This window comes from Notothenia rossii (assembly GCF_949606895.1).
Source record: "Notothenia rossii genome assembly, chromosome: 1".
Lineage (NCBI taxonomy): Eukaryota > Metazoa > Chordata > Actinopteri > Perciformes > Nototheniidae > Notothenia > Notothenia rossii.
In genome coordinates, this window is record NC_136912.1 from 53,834,411 (window position 1) to 53,857,607 (window position 23,197).

Sequence of the window (23,197 nt, forward strand, 5' to 3'; positions counted from 1 at the left end):
CCCTACAACACTCGTTTCACTAACCTGCTCACTAATTACCACGTGTGGCTTACCCCTAAGGGGTCTGTTTCTGTTCACCCAAAAAATCCTTTAAATATTGATTTGTCACTCAAAATTCTTGAAGAATTGCCCCCACAGTGAAGTTTTGTTGCTTTGAATCGACTAAACGATATCAGCACACAAGCTCACAAACTCTCACACTACTTGTGCAGTATAATCGAAGTGTCATTCATTCAGTATATGCTCGCTACTTCCCAAACATGCATTTTTACTTAAACAGTACAATTAAAGACAAGTCAGCATAAACAGTCTTAGCTTGCACTGAGTGCCTGAAGTGCCGTTAGTAAATGTGTTTGTGTAGTAGTGAGCAAACAACTGGATATAAGAGACCTGCGTCTCTGCACAACTTTCGTTTTCTTTTTTAAAAGTCTGCTGTTAAATGCAGTCCCTATTTCATTTAAAAATGTACCCCTTTTCCAGGATTCTTCGTTCACCCTGGATGCATTCAAGAGGTCTCCTTTAGGAATTTTGCGTAAAAAAGGGTGAGTTGTTGAAAAAAAAAGTATTCCTTTAACTTTAGCAAGAGGGACCAAAAGGGAATTGAGAATTGTTATATCAAATTTCTGCTAGGACAATAACTAAATAAAAAGCATGCAGACCCTCAGATAACAGAAGGGTTTGTGTACTGGCCCTTACCAGACTCATCTGTAAAGCAAGACACAGAAAATATCCTCAAATCCTTTTATTGATGCAAATTTGTGTACATGTCGTGAAACATTTTGTCACTATTTTTTTTTAGAAAACCTCAGTCATCAGTCCGTTGTTCTCTGTGAACTGTGTGTGGAGTGGTCTGCTGTGATTGGTCAGCAGGGACAAGGAGTGCTGGCGTCCAGCTCCACGGTCAGTCCTTTACTCAGCAGGAACGCTTCCTGTTTCGGTTCCCGCCCGAGGAACTTCCTCAACATCTCGGAGGCATCCTCTGAGCCGCCAGGCCGCAGGATGTACTTCCTGTAGTCCATACCAACCTGGAGGGCCAATCAGGAGACAGCAATTAAAGACAACAGTGTTTGTGCTAAGCTAGGCTTATATCTAAACTCTTCTACTAGTGAAACTTCTGCACACTAATTTATCTCAGGATAAATAGCCTTTTTACTTTTAACATCTCAAAAAACATATATTCTCGATTGCAAGCTTTTAAAAAGGTTTACTTTTGGGATAATAATGTATCTCCATTTTATGTAACAAAGATTTTCACCAACATACAGATTTGTTTTAGTCTGGAAGAAAGAATACAATATTTTGAATTTGGCAAATAACCAAAGCCGTCACATTATTGTGCAGTATAGTGTAGTACAACAAATAAATCCCTCTGAGGTTTAGGATAGTATGAATATAAAGGCAGTATAGAATTCTAAACATACTAAATGTACTTAAGTCCAATACTAAAGTAAATGTACCCCGCTTGCTTGTTTTGGTTCAGTTTCATTTCATCAGTAGTGAGCAGATATTTTCCTTCATATCACCCATGGATTTTTTTTCCTGATTAAAATGACTAAAGTTGTTTGATTTTTCTCCTCAGCTGTTCTCAGATCTGACCTTCGGGTTCATGATTCCCTCTAGTTTGAAGCGAGCGAAGAACATGTCCATGGAGAACACTTCGCTCCACAGGTAACCGTAGTACTGAGCATCGTAACCGCCGGCCAGGTGCCCGAAGGTGGCCGGCATGTTGGTTCCTGCGGACAGAAGTCAACGGGGAGAGAGAGAGAAGAGAGGATGGAAACCAGGCGGCAGTGAACTCAGTGTTTCCTCTAGTTTTTACTATTGCTAGGCTTTTTTCAGAAATTATTTGACGTGCATCTTGCCACGACTTTTGTTACTACAACTCGAACAAAATGAGAGATAATTCAACAACATTCAGAAAGCATAAGTTGACATGATTAAAGGGGCCCTTGTCTACAAAGGCTGACAGAGGGTGAAAAGAGGTGCTGCAGCACAGGCAGTATGAGACAAATAAAGAGCTTTTTGAACATTAGAGCATGGAGACATGTCCCAGTAGAGACACTAATATACACTTGATAATTAGCATAATAGGGCTTGTTTAAGGTACAACGTTATTCAATCTTGTAATCAAAATCGTCAGAGGGAGAATGACACTTGTATTTGGGAGCTAGCCGCCTGCCTTTTGTGTTCTTTAAAATGTGTGGAATAATCATCTGCGGCATTTAAAAAGTGACCTGGTGAAGCAGGGATTCCCAGGATGTCCTGAGAGAGGCGTGCGTATTCCTCTGCAGCATCCAGTCCGTTCCTGGTGTGCAGAGCCTGATCCACTTTAGCCAGGACGATCTGCCTCAGGTTGAACAGCCCTGCGCGAGGGGCACAGTCACATTAAGGGTTTGGAATTCAACATTACCCACAGTTAAATTGGAATACTTGCTTGGTACAAAAGTACTATTTCATGTGTGGTACCCACCGGTGTTGGCAAGGCGGGACTTGATGAGTTTGTCCAGCAGCTCCTCTGGGATGGCGCTGTTGGTCTTGTAGTGCTTGGACATCCTCTGCAGAGGCTCCCTCTCCCACACCCAGTTCTCCAACATCTGAGATGGAGCCTCCACAAAGTCCCGCTCCACGTGAGTCCCGCTGAACATGGCGTAGTCCGCCTGCAAACAAACACATGGACACTCAGAAACCTGATGAGGCGCACTCACTGCCGGCTCACAGCCTGTTTAGGAGACACATTCTCTTAAGGTACGAAAAAAGTTATGACAGCATATTACAATCGGCACCAATGGAATATACTAGAATACAATCCTGTATCATTAGAAATGTACATAGCTAACAATCATTTTAAGCTTTACGAATATCAGCGAGCTCTGCCGTTAGTGGCTGTCACAGAGGGTTCCACAAACTGAGACCAATGTTAATGCTCTGTGTTGCCAGATCTCGCAACAGTTTGTTAATTTTCTCTTAACATGTCCATTGTAAGAATGTTCAGAAGACATGAGGCTTGTAAAAATGGACCCTATATTCACTTTCATAACTCAGTCCATCATAAACTGTGACTAGAACTATCCCATCATTATAGTCATTGGATTCAGACCGGCTGATAGTCTCCTAAAGAACCGCAGCAGATGAAACCCATACAACACAGATACAGAAAATTGAATTGTAGAACTAAAATCTATAATTTACAGTTGAAATGCATGGTTCACATCAGAATCAGAATCCCTTTATTAGTCCAACAGAGGGGAAATTTGCACATCAACATGGCACACATGTTGATGCTAAGCTTGTAACATATGTAATAATAATAATAATACATTGGATTTATATAGCGCTTTTCTAGACCCAAAGACGCTTTACAGTATGAGTCAGGTCGACAAACAAAACAAGAACACAAATAAAAACAAAAACAAAAACAAAACAAAAACAGAAAAGCAGTCAGGAGGATGTTGGTTCAGAGGGGGGAGGGGCGGGTTTAAGGATAAGCAGAGTTGAAGAGGTGGGTTTTGAGACGGGACTGGAACAGGGTGAGGGAATCAGACTCACGGAGGTCTTGGGGGAGGGAGTTCCAGAGCTTCGGGGCTGCCACAGAGAAGGCTCTGTCCCCGAAGCTCCGGAGTTTGGCCTTGGGGATTGAGAGCAAACCGGCTGAGGTGGATCTGAGGGACTGGGGTGGTTGGTAGAGGATGAGGAGGTCAGTGAGGTAGGGGGGGGCCAGATGGTGGAGGGCTTTATAGGTGAGGACCAGGAGTTTGTAGTGAATGCGGTGTGAGACGGGAAGCCAGTGGAGTTCTTTGAGGACCGGGGTGATGTGATGCCATTATTTGGTGTGGGTGAGGATTCTGGCGGCTGCGTTCTGGACACGCTGGAGTCTGTTGAGGGATGTTGTGCTGATGCCAAAGAGGAGTGAGTTGCAATAGTCAAGGCGGGAGGAGATGAAGGCGTGAATGAGTCGCTCAGCTGCGGGGCGGGTGAGAGAGGGACGGAGTTTGGCGATATTGCGGAGGTGGAAAAATGAGGTTTTTACAACTTGGCGGATGTGGGGGTCGAGGGAGAGGGTGGGGTCGAATATCACGCCAAGGTTGCGTGCCTGGGTGGAGGGGGAAACAGGGGTGCCATCGATGGTGAGTGTCAGGTTGGGGGTTTTGCTGAGGGTGGATTTGGAGCCGATGAGGAGGAGTTCAGTTTTATTGCTGTTGAGTTTGAGGAAGTTGTGTTGCATCCAGGATTTTATTGCAGTCAGACAGGATTCGATGTGTGAGAGGGGGGTTGTGGGGGGATTTGGTGCTGAGGTAGATCTGTGTGTCGTCAGCATAGCAGTGAAAGTCCAGGTTGTGATGGCGGAGAATCTGACCAAGGGGGAGGATGTAGATGATGAAGAGGAGGGGGCCGAGTACTGAACCTTGGGGAACACCTTGGGTGACTGAAGCTGTGGTAGAGGAGTGATTGTTGAGGGAGATGAAGTGGGATCTGTCGGAGAGGTAGGACTGGAGCCACCTGAGTGCAGTGCATATTTGACCAATTACTTGCTGATTTCTTCTATTCTTATGATCTGTTGCTCAGAGCTATCTTTATCTCTTATCATATTTGTCAGTGTTGATGAACCATTGTAAATAATTGTTCTCCATATAGAAAAAAACACTTCATACTAAATAAAATGACCTGAAAGAGCATTCAAACAGATTTATTGCTACTTTGTAATAACTGCATACTGTTTACGTGAACAGCTAATTGGATGTGAAGCTAGACAGGTGTAGCATCGGTCACTACAGGTGGTTCCTCAGACCTCAGCGCAGAGTTGGTGCATGACGTGTCCGAACTCGTGGAAATACGTCTCCACCTCGTCGTGCTGCAGGAGAGATGGGGCGTCAGCTGTCGGCTTGCTGAAGTTGGCCACCATGGCCGCCACCGACATCTGCCGCCTGCCGTCAGGCAGCAGGCAGCCGGGCTGCAAGCCGAAGCATGCAGCGTGACCATACTTCCCCTCCCTGCAGGGACACAGAACAGACACACACATCAACACATCTGTAGTCAAAAGTAGAGGAGCAACAGGAAAAACAAGGGGGAGAAGGAAATGGAAACAGACATAAAGGAAGAGGGAACTATTTATAAAGGAAAGAAGAGGAGAAATGAAGAGGAGGGGGAAGGAGGAACAGGAACAGGAAAAGTAAAAAGACGAAGACGAGGAGAGTACATTGAAAGATTGTGAGGGAGGAAATAAAAAACTAAGTGGAGGAGAGGATATTTAGTTAGGGGGAGGAGGAAAAGTAGACCCTCATAACTCCCCTTTAGGTGTTCTCTGAATACATGCATGCCCTTTTCACACCAACGCGGTTCCCGTTCTAGCTCCGTGCTAGCGCTCTTCTGGTTCGGAACCGGTTTTTCTTTTCAGCCCCCGTTTTGTTCACAACGCCGAGAGCCCGACTGGTGCTGCCGCTGCTGCGTCATGACGTCACCGTTTACGCCGCTGATTTTCTCCCAAACGGCGCTCACAACTGCGTCGGGTCGATGATCGTGTTGCTTTTAATCATACGAAGCCAGATTAAATTAAATAACTACTTCTCAACCCTTATACTTTTCTCCGTGGTTCATTGCTAATTAATGTGTTTGCTGCTGCAGTGCAGTGTTTGGCATCACAACACTGTTATTAAAGTTTCTCTGGTATAAAATCGGTGATGTTAGCATAGTAACCAAAGCTAAACTGACTACTTGTTGTTGCTATCCTATTGTGGCACAAGCCGTTTTCTGCAGGTACATTTTACCGGCGTATTTTTCATTATGATTCTATTTTTGATAGTCGGACATGACAACCTGTGCAGCCCACGTATTGATTCCATCCGATAGCTGCTATAATACAAAATATCTGCCTGCTCTCCACAATGATCAATAACAGCGCACGGATGGTCAAAGTAAGCAGTGGCGATTCTAGAGTCTGTGGGGGCCCTAGGCAAACATGAGGCGCGTTCACACCAAGTACTTTTCCCACAAAGGTTCATTGAGAACTACGACTTAGTTGCGTTCACACCAAAAAGTCCCGGAAACTAAATTAGTTTTAGAGAACCCTTTTTACCCTCTTTTCAGTCCCTGCTAGGGACTTTCGTGGGAGATAAAGATTCCTGTGTCTGATTGCCTGGGCGGAATGCAAACCACGCCCCGTCAAACTCCCAAAAACTTTTGTGAAGCCGCCATTTTATTATCCTCGCATTGCATCATTAGCATTAGCCCAGCGCAGAAACGCAGAGAGACTAACTTATGACAATACAAAATGAAACATGGGAGCGGTGGAGATGAGGAGGTGTCGGCGTTCTGGCGATTTACTCGGAAGGCTTCAGTAGAAGCTGCTGGGAGTCCCAGCAGCTTCTACTGAAGCCAGTCCCTAACTCCGGGGACTTCCGGCCGGGATTTTGGGCGGCAGTATACGCCGTGAAGATGTTTGCGGCCTGCCAGCAGGGGCGCCGTAAGGGGGTGAAAGGTTAGGACGATTCTAAGGGCCCATGACTAGCAGGGGGCCCCAAAATGTTTAGAACATTAAGAAAAAAAATGTAAGTACCCTTTCATCAATAATTAACATTAATATAACGTTATATTGCGTAGTAGGCTTCTCACTAAACTTACGATTCATTTAACTTATTTTCTTCCAAAAGTTAATTATCCAAAGCCTCTGTACACCCCCCTCTATTTACATGTAATGGTTTGGTCCTAAGACTCCTGCCTCCAAACGCAGCACTTTACTAGCAGAGTGAAAGCATGTGAGGAGGGATGCGGTGGGTGTGGTCCATGAGTGGTGGAATTTAGTCTGTTAGCTAAGCGTAGTCCATTGTAAATTGTAATGTTTTTTTTTACTAAGCTGACATTAAGTAGGCTACTGTTAATATCTTCACAGAAAATTCAGAGGTTTTTCATTTCACTGCTCTTTTAGCTGACATTAAATGCAGGTAAATGTTTATCAGCTATTCATACTAAATCAGTTGTCCCTCCCCCTGGTGCCAGGACCAACAGATCCATCTTCAGGCTCAGCAGCCCTGTCCCCCTATAAGGCTGAACCTGAACCAGCTTTTCTCCCAACTGAAGGAGGTGAGCAGCATTGTGTTGAATGACATGCCAATTAACATATCTGAAGGGAGACTGGAATACAACACATATATATATCAAAACAAAAAGCTAACATCTAATTTAAATTATACATTTCAAACACAGTATTTTCCCACATAGCCACTGATCTATATAAGACAAAAAACTGTTTTTAATCTATTTAGGATGTTTGAAGCGTTGAGTGATTAGTCTGTATTAGGTAAATAAAATGTTAATCACCAACATTTTGGCTATGATATTAATACTAATATTAAAGAATATATTATCATATGTGTCATGTACACTCTACAGAGTCAGGGCCCTCTTCAGTTTTGTCAGGAAGGTGTGTGGAAGTGGAGGAAGAGGTGAAGGACAGTGACAGTGCCAGTGGCAGTACCAGTGTAGATGATGAGGATGAAGGCTCCAGTGAAGACAAGAGAAGGTGTACAGAAAGGGACAGACAATGTGAGGAAAAGGACAGACAAAGTGAGGAAGCTGTAAAAAAAAGACTGAGAAAAGGTAATAGGCTCTGATTTGGCACCATCATAAGGCCTTTTCATTTCCATTTCCGTTGTATTCCACTTTAATAGCTGCATATTTTGTAGTTGGTATGTATATTTAATTTTAAAATCTGTTGCTTATGTTATTTTTTGTGTTATAGCATTTTATAAATGATTTTGTTGGTGGTAATGTTCACTTTATTTTAATTTAAGAGGTCATGTATATTTAAGTTATATTTAATTGGATTTATGCATTCATGTTGAGAATATTCCATTCATAAATGTTATTGTTAGGCATGTACACCATAAAAGATGACTATTGATATTTATTGTCAGGAATGTTGGTGTTATATCAAATAGTGAATTCTACTGCAGCAGAATGTTGCACGTCTGCACAGTGTTATATTTTCACAGTTCAGTGTCAGTAAATATTGTGCGGTTAGTATTGGACTACAAGATAGATGCAAGCCTGTACAGGTGGAGTTATTTAAAGCATAAATGAGTGGGTTGGGTTCTGGAGATGTGGTTAGCAATTTTGCTTGGTTGGCGTGGCCTGGGCCTGGTGATGGGGGGGCCCAATTTGATATCTTTTCACGGGGCCCAAAATCCCTGGCGGCACCCCTGCCTGCCAGTAAACCCAAAGCAGAAGAAGAAGAAGTGACGTCAGCGGCTTCATTTGCCTAATCCACCCCCAGGAACTAATTTCCGGTGTGAACGCGATCTGTACTTAGTTCATGAGAACTAAAGAGTTCTCAGGAACCTTTGTGGGAAAAGTACTTGGTGTGAACGCGCCTATTCACTGGGGGCCCCTCAAACCAGCTTTTCATCACTACGCACAGCCGACACAGGCTCTAGCTCCGAACCGGCCCTGGAACCGCGTTGGTGTGAAAGGGGCAGCAGAGCCATCTGCTCTGCGCCTCACCTGGGATGGAGGTCCAAGTAGAACTGCCCCACCACCTGCCCGCTGCTCTGGTCCTTCACACAGTACAGAGTGACATCCGGGTGCCAAACAGCCGCCCCCCCCACCAGCTCGAAGGTCAGACCCAGCAGCTCCTGGTAGATGTCCAGCAGGCCCTGAGTCACCACCTCCATGGGGAAGTACTCCTTCAGCAGGTTCTGATCCACTGCATACTGAGTCTCCTCCACCTAAACGAGGGGGGGAGAAAAAGGAGAAAGAGTGACAGAGAAAATGTATTATATGTGGGGGAAGAGGACAGAGAGGAGGAGAAAGAAGAGGAGGGGAAATTGTATTAATTCATTCATTTTAAATTAATTCAATTTTAACTCAGACATTTATTTGTTTGTCGTGTTTAATTTTGATATCTATTTTATGCTTTAATCTGTAATGATCCCATTTTGTTTTTTAAAGGGCCCATGTCATGCTTTTCCGGTTATTACAGGTCCCCTTGTGTGCTATGAAGGTTTTTATGCATGTAAACGGTCTGCAGAGTCACAAACCCTCAAAGTACACCCTGTAGCGAGTAAAACTCTAACACAGAAAATACCTCCCCAAAACGCCTCGTTGGAGATTTCTCATTTTCCATGTTTACTTCCTGGGTATCGCTACGTACTAGGGATACCCAGTAGCCACGCCCAGAGCTATGGCCTTTCACGAAACAAAGCTTCCCAAACCTTTCAGCGACTCATGCCGGATATGTACAGCGTAGGGCACTGAAGAACAATGCTGTTCCTACTTTGTTTGGACCAGCGGGAGATTCGGGTACACAACCTGTAAGTATTCATTGTTGTTGTGTATTTATGATGTTTAAAACAAACAAGGTATCTAACACGACTGTTTAAATGGCTAAACGTTTTTCGGACTGCTAAGTTGGGATCGCGGAGAAATGCTCTCTCCGCAGACCCATGCTCTCTCCGCAGACCCATGCTCACAGCTTTATAAACCTTTTTCTTACTGGATATCAAGCCACACTTATTGTTTTTACTTCAGCTGTGAGTGTTTGTGTGTGCTCAGGATAAGTTTAACTTGTTCTCCTGTATCGCCGAGACGCAAAGCCTGTCTGCTCCTCGCAGCAGCTCACACAGCTGTGAGCAGAACGAGCCTCTCAGCTTCTCGACCAATCAGAGCATACTGGGCTCACAGGGAGGGGGGAGCAGGAGCTCCAACAAGCCGTTTAGGACAGAGAGTGAATACCGGTGAATACACATACTTTACAGAGATGCTGTATGAGAAACCAATGTGAGTTTGTAAAATTGCACAGTATAAATCTATTTTAGTATACCTCAACAATGGAATTATGATAAGTGGAAATGGCCATGACATGGGATGTTTAAGATTTTAAATTGTATACATTTTAAATAAGATTGTACCATCTTGGGGCCATGTTTGAAATAAGTGTTATTACTTACATTTGGTGTTATTTGTAGATCCAAAAATGTATAAAACATTAAAAAAATGTCTGGCTTAATTTTTCTTTCTGCGTCGTGCTTATAGAATAACTGAAGGTATGGCGTTATATTTGTGCCTCTATCCTGAGCACGCAATGAAACATGTTGAGCATAGAAAATGCGATGGAGCGAAAACTTGAAAATGTTTGAGCACAGAGAAATATATTTTCTCTCATAAAACTCCTGCTCCGTGCGCAAGCAGACCGCTGCACGCGCTCTCTCTCCCTCGCTCGACCTCTCCAGCCTGTGCACGCTCAGCTTTGCCTGCGCTTGCTCAAGTTGTCACAGCGTTACAAATGTGCCACAAAACCAACCAATCAGAGAACTCGAGAAGGTCAATTCTGATTGGCTGGTCCAGCGCCATGTAGAGAGAAGAGTTGCGACAGCGGAAGTCCAAAATGCTTGATCGTCACATGGTTCAGAGAGACTCAGAAAGTTCCCGGAAGTTCGTGGCGGGCCATTTGAATCACGATCTGAATGCATTAATAACAGGATAGAAGTGCAATTTTTGGTAATTAGTGGTCAATAAAGGTTTTGATTTGCAATATGTATACAACATATCGATATGTGTATGTAGTTACATCAATGTGTTTTTTTTTTTTAATTAAAATGTGCTAATATTTGAGGATTAAGATAAAACAAGAAATACTTTATTGATACCAATTGGGGAAATGTTTACGCTGCAGCAGCAGAAGACAAGGAGGCCTTTTACATTAGACAGCTAAAAGACTAGAATTAAACAATCAAAAATGTCAACATCGTAAATAGAAATAACATAGCATTACAACAAGTAGAAAAATATACATAGTGTGAACAGCTATCTTACCTGTTAACATTATACATGTTAGGCTAACGTTGCCTTGGTTAAAGAGCCTGTTGCTGTTGTTTATTGCTTTGAATTCTTTAAAACAAATATTATCTTCTTAAACCTGTATGGTAGTCATATCCTAATGTTTATTGATATATTTAGAGGGAGGGAAGGAAGGTTTCAAAATTCTGATTAGATACATTTCTACCTGTCACGGAGGTGATCTCTGGGCCCATAGATCTCGGCCTCCTTTACGGGTTGTATAGCTTCATTGTGGTTGATTGTGTTCACCTGGTGCCCTGTGTTGTCCCCTCCCCCCTCACCTGTGTCTTGTTGATTGATTAGTGTGTGTATTTAGGCTCTGTTTTTCCTGTCAGTGGAGAGGGAGTGTGTGTGAGATCCTAGTGGCTGCAGGCTGGGCTCCCGTGAACAGCAGCAACAGGATTGAGGCTGTGTGTAATATGTTCATGTTTTAATAAATGCCCACACCGGGTTATCATTTTGGACGTTCTGCCTCTGCCTCCTTGCTTGGTCGGGCCACTCAACAGTCAGCTTCACACTACCATTTCTTTAATTCATGGTGGTTTCAGTAATCCCTTGGTAATTGAGGACACAAGTAATCTAAAGCACTAATGTAATCTTTATGACTTTCAGAAAGGACAGGAGACCCACATGTGCCTATCAATGATTGTCAACTAACAGCACAATGAGTCAAAGCACTAGCAGCAGCATGATGATGTTAAATGTGTTGTTTTAGGAAAATCCATTGTAAATAAATGGAATTCAATAAACATTGAATATCATATCATGCAGTTTGTATGTGACTTTTCCTCCGTGTTGTCCTGGCATATAGTCTCCCCCATGGTTTGCTGTGCTGCCGGGGGATGCTCCAAGCGCTCAGAGAAAGGAGTACACATGTAAAGTTTCCCCACTGACACAGAGAGGAGGAAAGAATGGCTGGCTCAAGTCAGCAGGAGCCTTTTAACTATCACAAAAGACAACAACAGCTACTAAATATGTGAGTTAATCATATTTTTCAAAAAACGAAGACCACACCATTGGGAAGCTTAATGTCTGTTTAATCAAAAATAAAGAACAGGGAGAGGCTTGCTAAACTCTGGGAGTTGAGAATCAGGTGCAGGGTGAGGGTCTCATTGCAGGTCTTGAGACTCCATTAAACCCCCCTGGGGTTCTTGTGCTGAAAGAGGGAGACAAAGACAGGAGAAAGGGTTAGATACATCTAGCAATCTATAGGATGGGAAATTGCTGACCTATTTTAAACTTACCTTGTGTTTTCACTCTCACTTAAGTCCCTCTCCCTTTGCCATCAATCCAAAATCAGCTGAGCTGCAACATAATACAGACAGGTAATAATCAACAGAATCACAAGGACATAATATGGCTCTGCTAAAAACACTCACCCATAAGTTACGTTTTTGTTTACTGTTTGGAAGTCTCAAATATGCACTCTAAATCCATATCAATAGCGATGTATCACACAAATAGCTCTCTTCCTTATTATTGTGTAACGTTTGTTAACTATATTATACTAGCTTGAACTCCAAAATGGATATCCTCATTTTACCACCTCCACCCACTACAATCACACTGTTATATTTAACTAATATGTAACTCCCTCCACCCCGGATAAAAGCACGTTAAGAAGCCCCTTTTCTCTAATTCTTAACAGATGGTTAGGTGTGTTGCTAACTTTATCCGGTATCCTAGCCTCATCTGTCCGGTTGAAAATTAATGCAAGCTCTATGCCCATTGTAGAACAGGAAACAGAAGTTGGTCCAGGTTCTGGTCAACCCAAAATTGTGATAGAGAGAAACATGTTTTGTCATTCTGCCACCTCTAATGCTTACAGCAAGTAATCAATACCTCAGAAGGGTTCATGTACATGTAGGCTACGGTTTGTTAGCGGTTTGCTTAAACTACCCCTATAGCTATGTTGCCGGCTAGCAAACTCAGGCATTGCAAACAATAACGTGATATCAGAAAACTAGAAATGTATAACTCACCTGACACTGTGGCGTGCTATTCTCTTCATTCGAGTCTGTCATGTCCTGTAAATGTCAACGATGGATGTGTAATAAGTAGGGGTGGGCGGATCGATCCCAAAATATCGATACTTCCGATATTACGTTACGTTTCAAAATATCGATACTAGAACCAATAGGATCGATACTTTTATACTTTTTTTTCCCGTCTCCTCTACTCGTCAATTTCTTCAAAAAACTATGTGCAGACGAACACAAGTGCTCTTTTCTTCTCTCTCCACTGCTGTCCTCCTCTCGAGGCTCGCGCACGCGCTCCCTGCCTGAACGCCGATTATCAAGCTGACAGCCGGCAGGGCAGGACAGCAGCAGCCAGCGAAATCGCGAGTGCAACACACACGCGCATGATGGCTGAGAGAAAGAGCAGTGTTGTGTGGAGCAATTTCAAAACTGGCAATTACAACTTAGCGAACTGTGATGTGTGCAAGAAGACAGTTCGCTACTCTGGCCACTTTGTATTGTTATTTTTCATGTTTGCACTTTAAATTTGCAAAAGTAAAACCTTTATTTGTCTATAAAAACTGTCCTGTCTGTATTCACGAAAATGAATTCAGATTATGATGCTTTCAGCTCAAAAATCATGTCATGCAGCTCCTTCCTATATAAAAGTACATAAGACGCTTTTCATTAAAAAAAAGTATCGGTATCGGCGATACTGGCCCTGAAATACTAGGTATCGGATCGAATCTAGATTTTGTGGTATCGCCCACCCCTAGTAATAAGAACGTCAACAGCCTGATAGCAACCGAAAATCCCTCTCTCATCTCAGATAGAAGATATGATTGGAGACGACCAGCCAATCAGAATTGACCTTCTCGAGTTCTCTGATTGGTTGGTTTTGTGGCACATTTGTAACGCTGTGACAACTTGAGCGAGCGAAGGCAAAGCTGAGCGCGCACAGGCTGGAGAGGTCGAGCGAGCGGGGGAGAGAGAGCGCATGCAGCGGTCTGCTTGCGCACGGAGCAGGAGTTTTATGAGAAAATATATTTCTCTGTGCTCAAAAATGTTCAAGTGCGCGCTCAATAGCATTTTCTATGCTCAACATGTTTCATTGCGTGCTCAGGATAGAGGCACAAATATAACGCCATAAAGTGTGTGTATCTCAGGCGCAGCTTGTACCTGGGTCATGAAGTAGCGCGTGTCCCAGGCGTGCAGCTCTCCTGTGAAAGGCAGACCTCTCTTCTGACACTCCTTCTCCTTCAGTTTGAGGATGACTGCTCGCTCCTCAACACCCAGAGGCTTCAGCTTACGAGCCAGCTCCTCTGAAACAACACAGCAGACACAGTCAGGAGAGGACCTCTGCATGTCTTCTTTCCTGATTTTTTTATCTCTCCTATTAACGGTTTTGTAGAGTCCACATACCTATCAGTTTTTCCATTGAGAAGAATTCCTTTATACGTTTTTAGCTACAGGTTTTCTTGTCAGTTTACTCTCCTCCCTACTAACTCATAAATGTTTTTGTTTACTTTATACCATCCCTGTTTTCACTAAATATCTGTTGCTTCCCATTTTAGAAATCCCAAATATGATAAACTTGGCGGCTAACAATTATTTTCACTTTTGATAATTTTGTGAGTTATTTTCTAGTTACTCATTTGGTCGATGGAATGTCAGAACATAGTGAAACATTTCCCGGTGATGTCTTCAAATGTTGTCTTCAGTCCGACCCCTAAGATATTCATAATTAAGATGATATCAAATACAAACCCCAATTCCAATTAAGTTGGGACGTTGTGTAAAACGTAAATATAAAAACAGAATACAATTATTTGCCAATCCTTTTCAACCTATATTCAATTGAATACACTACAAAGACAGGATAAGTAATGTTCAAACTGATACATTTGATGTTTTTTGGCAAATATTCACAATTTTTTTATTTGATACATGCAACAAGTTCCAAAAAAAGGTGGTTTTACCACTGTGTTACATCACCTTCCTTCTAACAACACTCCTAAGCATTTGGGAACTGAGGACACAAATTGTTGGAGCTTTGTTGGTGGAATTATTTCCCATTCTTGCTTGATGTACGACTGTTACTCAACAGTCCAGGGTTTCCGTTGTCGTATTTTTGCAATGGAGACAGGTCTGGACTGCAGGCAGGCCGGTCAAGTACCCTCACTCTTTCACTACGGAGCCACCCTGTTGAAACGCATGGAGAATGTGGCTTGGTATTGTCGAAGCAGCCTCCCTCTCCTCTGTCATCATCCTTCTGGACCTCTCTGCTGCATTCGACACGGTGAATCATCAGATCCTCCTTCGCACTCTCCAAGAACTTGGAGTTTCAGGCTCTGCACTTTCCCTCCTCACCTCATACCTCAAAGACCGCACCTACAGGGTAACTTGGAGAGGGTCCGAGTCCGACCCTTGTCAATTAACTACAGGGGTCCCTCAGGGCTCTGTTCTTGGTCCCCTCCTCTTCTCCTTGTACACAAACTTGCTCGGATCTGTCATTAGCCCGCATGGTTTTTCATACCACTGCTACGCTGACGACACCCAACTAATTCTGTCCTTTCCCCGCTCAGAGACCCAGGTCGTCGCACACATCTCTGCTTGTCTAGCAGACATCTCTCAGTGGATGTCTGCTCACCACCTCAAGCTCAACCTTGACAAGACTGAGCTGCTTTTTCTTCCGGGAAAAGATTGTCCCACTCTTGACCTAAAAATCAACATCGGCACCTCTGTTGTTTCCCCGACTCAGACTGCAAGGAATCTGGGTGTGATCCTAGATAACAAACTGTCCTTCACTGCAAACATTGCTGCTACAACCCGCTGCTGCAGATAAACTCTTTACAACATCAGGAGGATACGTCCCCACCTGACCCAGAAAGCGACGCAGGTTCTGGCCCAGGCTCTCGTCATCTCACGCCTAGACTACTGCAACTCCCTCCTGGCTGGTCTACCTGCATGTGCCCTCCGACCTCTGCAGCTCATCCAGAATGCAGCAGCTCGTCTGGTCTTCAACCTTCCTAAATGTTCCCACATCACACCGCTCCTCCGCTGCCTTCACTGGCTTCTGGAAATTGCTAGAATCCACTTCAAGACAATGGTACTTGCGTACCATGCTGCGAATGGATCTAGCCCTTCCTACATCCAGGACATGGTTAAACTGTACACCCCAGCACGTGCATTCCGCTCTGCATCAGCCAAACAGCTCGCTGCACCCGCACTGCGAGGGGGACCCAAGTTCCCATCAGCAAAAACATGTGGGTTTGCTATCCTGGCTCCAAAATGGTGGCATGAGCTCCCCATTGAAATCAGGACAGCAGATAGCTTGCACATCTTCCGGGGGAGACTGAAAACTCATCTCGTTCGACTCCACTTCGATCGATAGAATTATTAACAAAGAATTGCTAACAAAGCACTTCTATACTAATAAAAGGGCTGGCTTATCTAAAACCAGTTGAGTAGCACTTGACATTTTTTAGCTCTATCGGTACGTCTACACTACAGGCATCAAAAAATGCTTTCAACGCTTCGCCCATTCACTTGAATGGGGTGACGTAGAAGATTTTGAATCTTCGCCGAACTGCATTGTGGGGAGCATGGCATGGCTTTGCAAGCATCACGAGCATCTATCGGCTCGATGCTTGGCATCAGCCAATCAAATCCCGTTTATGCAAATCCCGCCAGTGCAAGCGCAGCCAATCAAACCGCGTGCAAGCTGGGAGAGCCAGACCGCAGTTCATTTCCTCATATTCCAAACGAGATATTACGGTAGCAAATCACCCGGTTCTTTACGACCGGAACTATTTACCGGGATACAAACCGGAGGAACCAGGCATGGAGGGAGGTGGCAGAGACAGTGGGTGAAACTGATAGTTTGTTCGCCTGTTTGGAGAGTTTATATCCAGTTTACTTCGTTTTAACATTGCTATTGCTTTGTATGTCGGGGGCGGGAGATTCATGTGATTGGTTGCTCGCAAAAAATCGCCAAGCTTCAGACATGCCCAGCTTCAAGATTTTTTCATGCCTGTAGTGTAGACGGGCCGTATGAAACCTGATGTACTTATATGATTCTGTTTTCTTCAAGTTTGTATCTTGTTGGTCGAACGCACTTATTGTAAGTCGCTTTGGATAAAAGCGTCAGCTAAATGCAATGTAATGTAAGGTAATGTCTTGCTGAAATAAGCAGGGACATCCCTAAAAAATACTTTTTTGTGCCTTTCAGCATTAATGGTACCTTCACAGATGTGCAAGTTGCCATGGGCACTAACACACCCCCATACCATCACAGATGTTGCCGTTTGAACTTTGCGCTGATAACAACCTGGATGGGAAGAAAGGGAGCTCAGGGAAGCGTTCGCCAATATGTGTCCAGAGCTCCAGCAGCAACTGGCTAAGCAACAGGTCAGTTTTCGCTTTAACCCACCAGCAGAACCACACTTCGGTGGCGCGTGGGAATGAGAAGTTTGCTCCATCAAGTCTACTCTGTATACTACTAGTGCTGCGTACCGGTACGCCGAACCGGTACTGGACTTGCAAAAAGTTTCGGTTCAAGTCCGGTTAAAACCGGAACGTCGGGAACCGGTACTTGGACTCGCAAAAAAACTAGCACTTACGTATATTCTCCTTTTTGTCCTAAACCATCTAAAACCTTCCATAGATCGAGAAATTTGCGCTGAGAAAAGACGAAAAACATTGTGTCGGCTTCTGATATGGCGGCCATTACTCAACTCACGAAGTCTCGCAAAATATCTTAACTGCTCGGGAGATCTGTGTGACATCAAGGGAAGCTAGCGATGTGATTGGCTTAGACATAGTGGACAGCATGGTCGAGTAGTAGTCACTACAGTGATACTGTATAGTAGGTGTCTAACAGTGTAATGCATATAGTCTACTCTACACTCTACCTTTCAGCAAAGTTTTAGGGATTTAGGCTCAGTCAGCTCAGGGCAGTGCATGACATTAAGGATTTTGGGAGATGGCCCTGTGGGCCATCTAAGATCATTTACAGATGGCCCTGAGCCCAATAGAGATTGCCCTGAAAAATGCGCGCGGACGAAATGACGCATGAAGGGTTTGGGGGGCCTCCCCCTAGAACATTTAGATTTTTGCAGGTCTTAGATGCTGTCTTGTGCATTCTCTAGACTGAATTATAAGATGAACCACCACAATATTACAATTTCAATTGTATTCTTCATTTCACTTGTTTGTGATTGCTCGCTTGCATGCCCTGCATAGCTATAATAAATACTTAAGTTGTTTGTCAAGACACTTTCCATCTGATGAAGGTAAATGCCTTCCCAGATGTAAAAAAGTAGAAAACATTACATGCAGCTATAACTGCCAAAACAAACATTATTTACGCTATTATGGACCCTGTTAAAAATGTTTGTAATGTTATCGACTGTAAGTTGGTCGAAGGAATGCCTCCTCATCCAGAAGCTGACCGAGCAGACCCGAGCAGCCGAGTGCATCCGTGAAGCACACACAATGGCGACGTCAGAGTTCCCGTTAGCAAGCAAATCTAAATCTCTTCGGTCAAAATGTCCGGTCAAAATAATTTCCCTTTAGCGCAATACCGCTTCAGTTGCGCCACTTATGTGACAGACAAGAATAGTATGTGACAGACAAGAGTAGTCCATTCTAATGTGTAACACTTAATGTGGAGAAAGAGATGTGCTGTGTGGGTTGATTGTGCGTTGATCTGTTGGTAATGCCTCGGGGTTCCGGTGGGCATGTAAACAAATGCATAATGCTGCGCTATACTTTGTGGCCTCAACCAGTTGCATAGCGACACTTATTGTTTAGGTCACGGTGTCTTTTAATAAGCAGGTAGTCATATCATTAGCTACAACTAGCTGGATCTGATCGATATGGACATAAACGCGAGTGAAGTCTAATCTGACGGGAGAGAGAGATCAGCTGCTGCTGACGAGTCGACACGCAGCTCTGCATGATCACATGCAGCGGTGAGCGGACAAAACACACACTTCAGGTTAGAATATCACACGTAGCTATTTTAATCACCTCTCAAACTACCTAAACTAGTTATAGATATGTTTAGTTTTACTGTCGGGTCACTCATTACTGGATTCGCGAGCTGCATGATACTGGTATAATAGATTGCCCGATCGGGCAACCAGCAGGTGAGGCTTCATGGCCCGAGCTAAATACTAGATGGCCCCGGGCCATCGGGCAGCCCTTAATGTCGAGCCCTGCAGGGGCTGTTTGGTTACTTTAGTTTGGTAAATGAAATAAATGTTTGAACGTTGTAGTAGTTCACTGTAGTTGCTGTCATAAGTCATTTGTAGACTAAGTGGCAAAAAGTGTTTTTTTTACATTTGTACTTTGTAGAGAAATGAAGACACAAGTTGGAAGGTAGCACAATAAACCTGACGAGTTTGAATTTGAGTTGATTATGAGTTTATTTTCAATTGATAATTAGCTCACAATAAGTTCACTTTAGTTACTCACACAACTTGACACAAGCCATGGGTTCAGGTCCGGACTTATAAGTCCGGACCTGAACCTGAACCTCTGGACTTGAGTCCGGACCTGAACCTGAATGTGAGTCCAACAACGCAGCACTATACACTACCATTGGCTCTGATAAGTTGAGTGGTGAAGTGCTCATGACAGTTACTACTGAAGTTGAGAGCATCCTAAATGCAAAACCCTTAGGGTATGTTTCTTCCGACGTGGCTGAAGTTGACCCTGTGACCCCTAACTTCCTGCTCCTGGATCGAGCTGACAGCTCCCTGCCCCAGGTGGTTTATCCTGCATCCGGACTGCTAAGACAGCGGAGATGGAGACATTCACAGATATTGGTTGATCGTTTCTGGACTGCCTTCGTGAGACATTATCTGCCTAGCCTTCAAACTTGAGGCAAGTGGCAGAGACCAACAGAAGACATTTTTTCTGCTGTACCGAAAATGTACCGAACCGAACCGTGACCTAAAAACCGAGGTACGTACCGAACCGAAATGTTTGTGAACCGTTGCACCCCTAGTAGCTAGAGTTAGGAAGAAAAGAGAGAGGCACGTCAGTCGACTGAGAGCAGCTTGGACCTAATCGTGGTGACGTGGTGTGTGAGTTTTGTGCGGCGCTGACCAACAGTAAGTCTATGTTACGCACACTGAACGGGATATTATTGAGCCTGTCATGGCATTTGAGTTGTATTGGAGTTTGCTAACTCAGGCTGTTATTGACATGTTGAGCTAAGCGACCGAAGCTAATGTTAGCATTATTTAGCTGTACCTTTCTCTGTTATGTTTGACAATGTTGGCAATCTCTAATGTTTGGATGACATATTAACCGGTTTAATTGCAAGTTAAAGGTGACCTATCATGCAAAATACACTTTTGTACGTCTTTTATACATGAATATGTGTCCCCAGTGTTCCAGGGAACTCACCAAGTGTCAGAAATCACAACCCTCTCTATTTTCCTCCATACCCAAATCTCTAAAAAAGGGGCTGCAGCGGATCTGATACAGACTGATCCAGATTTGAACACTTCTATGACGTCACAGAAGTGGCGCTACGGCTATTGGGCCAACTCCACCAATCAGGAGGAGACAGCCACGGACATAGCAGTTCGAAAGCGCTGGAGACGCTGTAGTACATATGCCAGGCCTGTAGATGGTGCTGTTCTCACAGAATCAGCCCATGCAAAGACAGTGTTAATTTGAGCGAAATGAGGAATGGCTAAAATTAATGATCTGTTTGCTATTTTGAAAAATAAAAAGTATAAATATGCCTTATATAGGTATGATCCTACACTATATTATTCAAATATAGCATGATAGGTCCACTTTAAAGGAGCTATCTGTGCGATGTTTTCCATGTTTTTATTTGTAATGGTTTTATTACAACTTGCTTCTTGATCAGTTAAGTAGCCTTAGAATGTGTTATAAAGTACTATTCAGGGGAAAGTTATGCTTATTCAGGGTATATGTATGTATATCCTTCCTCCTTATCTTCCAACCATTTGGACGCAAACTTGCATTTCCCCATAACGATGTTGTTTAACAACCGGCGTAAATGGAGCTTCGCACGCTATCAAGCAGTGAGCGCGCGATGTCCTGTTCAGATGACGTCAAATCCAACAGGATGCCATAAATAAACTACACAGAATCACACTACACACCTACGCAATGATTACATTCAGGCAGACTGTAGAATACAACCTCTTTGGACAATTTCTATACTTATTGAAAACAAGCTACAAAATGTAAAACCTCGGAAAATGCCGTTTAATACTTTTTAATAGCCTTAATTTTCGCTAAATTGATTTATCAACTTTTGATACTTTTTAAGACCCCCACGGACACCCCGTTATTGTTTACTGTATAATATATTTAAGTAAGAGATCCTAATTGTAGTTTTATATTTCTCTGTTATAGACTAGGCTAGGCTATACAATACACCTGCTCCATGGCTGTATTGCTGTTGTGCTGATATTCATAAGTAAAGGAAATCCACCGTTACCAAGAATCTTGTGTGTTCTTACCGATAACCCAGGCGTACATCACTCAGAGTGAAACCTTCCCCTATTCTGCACCTCCCTTAACTTTTCATTTTAACAAACACAAGTTTCTCCAGAGGTTATGGGAGCTTTCAGGTGAAACTTCAGTGATTGAGGTTGTGAACTCACCCAGGAAGCCGGCCACCTTCCTCCCAGTTTTGACCATGTTCATCTCCAGGACAAAGTCAGCGTGCGTGGTGAAGCCGAGCAAGGAGCTTTTCTGAGCCCGGAGCTCCACCAGCTCCTTCAGGATGGCCGAATTCTCCTGAACACGAACACACACACATCTTTATATAAAATAGATATACAGTGGGGCAAAAAAGTATTTTGTCAGCCACCAATTGTGCAAGTTCTCCCACTTAAAAAGATGAGGCCTGTAATTTTCATCCTAGGTATACCTCAACTATGAGAGACAAAATGAGAAGAAAAGAAAATCCAGAAAATCACATTGTCTGATTTTTAAAGACTTTATTTGCAAATTATGGTGGAAAATAAGTATTTGGTCAATAACAAAAGTTCATTTCAATACTTTGTTTTATACCCTTTGTTGGCAATGACAGAGGTCAAACGTTTTCTGTAAGTTTTCACACACTGTTGCTGGTATTTTGGCCCATTCCTCCATGCAGATCTCCTCTAGAGCAGTGATGTTTTGGGGCTGTTGCTGGGCAACACAGACTTTCAAGTCCCTCCAAAGATTTTCTACGGGTTGAGATCTGGAGACTGGCTAGGCCACTCCAGGACCTTAAAATGCTTCTTACGAAGCCACTCCTTCCTTGCCCGGGCGGTGTGTTTGGGATCATTGTCATGCTGAAAGTCCCAGCCACGTTTCATCTTCAATGCCCTTGCTGATGGAAGGAGGTTGTCACTCAAAATCTCACGATACATGGCCCCATTCATTCTTTCCTTTACACGGATCAGTCGTCCTGGTCCCTTTGCAGAAAAACAGCCCCAAAGCATGATGTTTCCACCCCCATGTTTCACAGTAGGTATGGTGTTCTTTGGATGCAACTCAGCATTCTTTCTTCTCCAAACACGTCTAGTTGAGTTTTTACCAAAAAGTTCTATTTTGGTTTCATCTGACCATATGACATTCTCCCAATCCTCTTCTGAATCATCTAAATGCTCTCTAGCAAACTTCAGACGGGCCTGGACATGTACTGGCTTAAGCAGGGGGACACGTCTGGCAATGCAGGATTTGAGTCCCTGGCGGCCTAGTGTGTTACTGATGGTAGCCTTTGTTACTTTGGTCCCAGCTCTCTGCAGGTCATTGACTAGGTCCCCAGGTGTGGTTCTGGGATTTTTGCTCACCGTTCTTGTGATCATTTTGACCCCACGGGGTGAGATTTTGCGTGGAGCCCCAGATCGAGGGAGATTATCAGTGGTCTTGTATGTCTTCCGTTTTCTAATAATTGCTCCCACAGTTGATTTCTTCACACCAAGCTGCTTGCAGATTCAGTCTTCCCAGCCTGGTGCAGGTCTACAATTTTTTTTCTAGTGTCCTTTGACAGCTCTTTGGTCTTGGCCATAGTGGAGTTTAGAGTGTGACTGTTTGAGGTTGTGGACAGGTGTCTTTTATACTGATAACGAGTTCAAACAGGTGCCATTAATACAGTTAACAAGTGGAGGACAGAGGAGGCTCTTAAAGAAGAAGTTACAGGTCTGTGAGAGCCAGAAATCTTGTTTTTTTGTAAGTGACCAAATACTTATTTTTATTATTTTTAAAATACTTAAGTCGGGGGCTACTTTTACTCCTCTTTTTTTGTTTTTTGCAGTGTATATATTTACCACATTTTAACGTTAATATGCTTACCTTTAACCTTTGTGTGCTGTTTGGGTCTGTGGGACCCGTTTTCAGTGTTTACTAAAAGAACATGTTTGCAA

At 43.6% G+C, this 23,197-nt stretch overlaps 1 protein-coding gene across 1 annotated transcript in view; it reads right to left on the reverse strand.

Moving 5' to 3' along the window:
• Positions 1-727: 727 nt before the first annotated feature.
• Positions 728-23,197, reverse strand: part of thop1 (thimet oligopeptidase 1) — a 33,563-nt gene continuing 11,093 nt past the window's right edge. Inside the window, exons 7-14 of the mRNA XM_079672971.1 lie at positions 21,446-21,581; positions 13,965-14,107; positions 8,494-8,717; positions 4,787-4,988; positions 2,471-2,657; positions 2,235-2,363; positions 1,597-1,733; positions 728-1,025 (exon numbers count right to left, since the gene is read on the reverse strand). Of these exons, the coding sequence (XP_079529097.1) occupies positions 864-1,025; positions 1,597-1,733; positions 2,235-2,363; positions 2,471-2,657; positions 4,787-4,988; positions 8,494-8,717; positions 13,965-14,107; positions 21,446-21,581 (1,320 nt within the window). The 3' untranslated portion in view covers positions 728-863. The remainder of the gene's footprint in view (positions 1,026-1,596; positions 1,734-2,234; positions 2,364-2,470; positions 2,658-4,786; positions 4,989-8,493; positions 8,718-13,964; positions 14,108-21,445; positions 21,582-23,197) is intronic.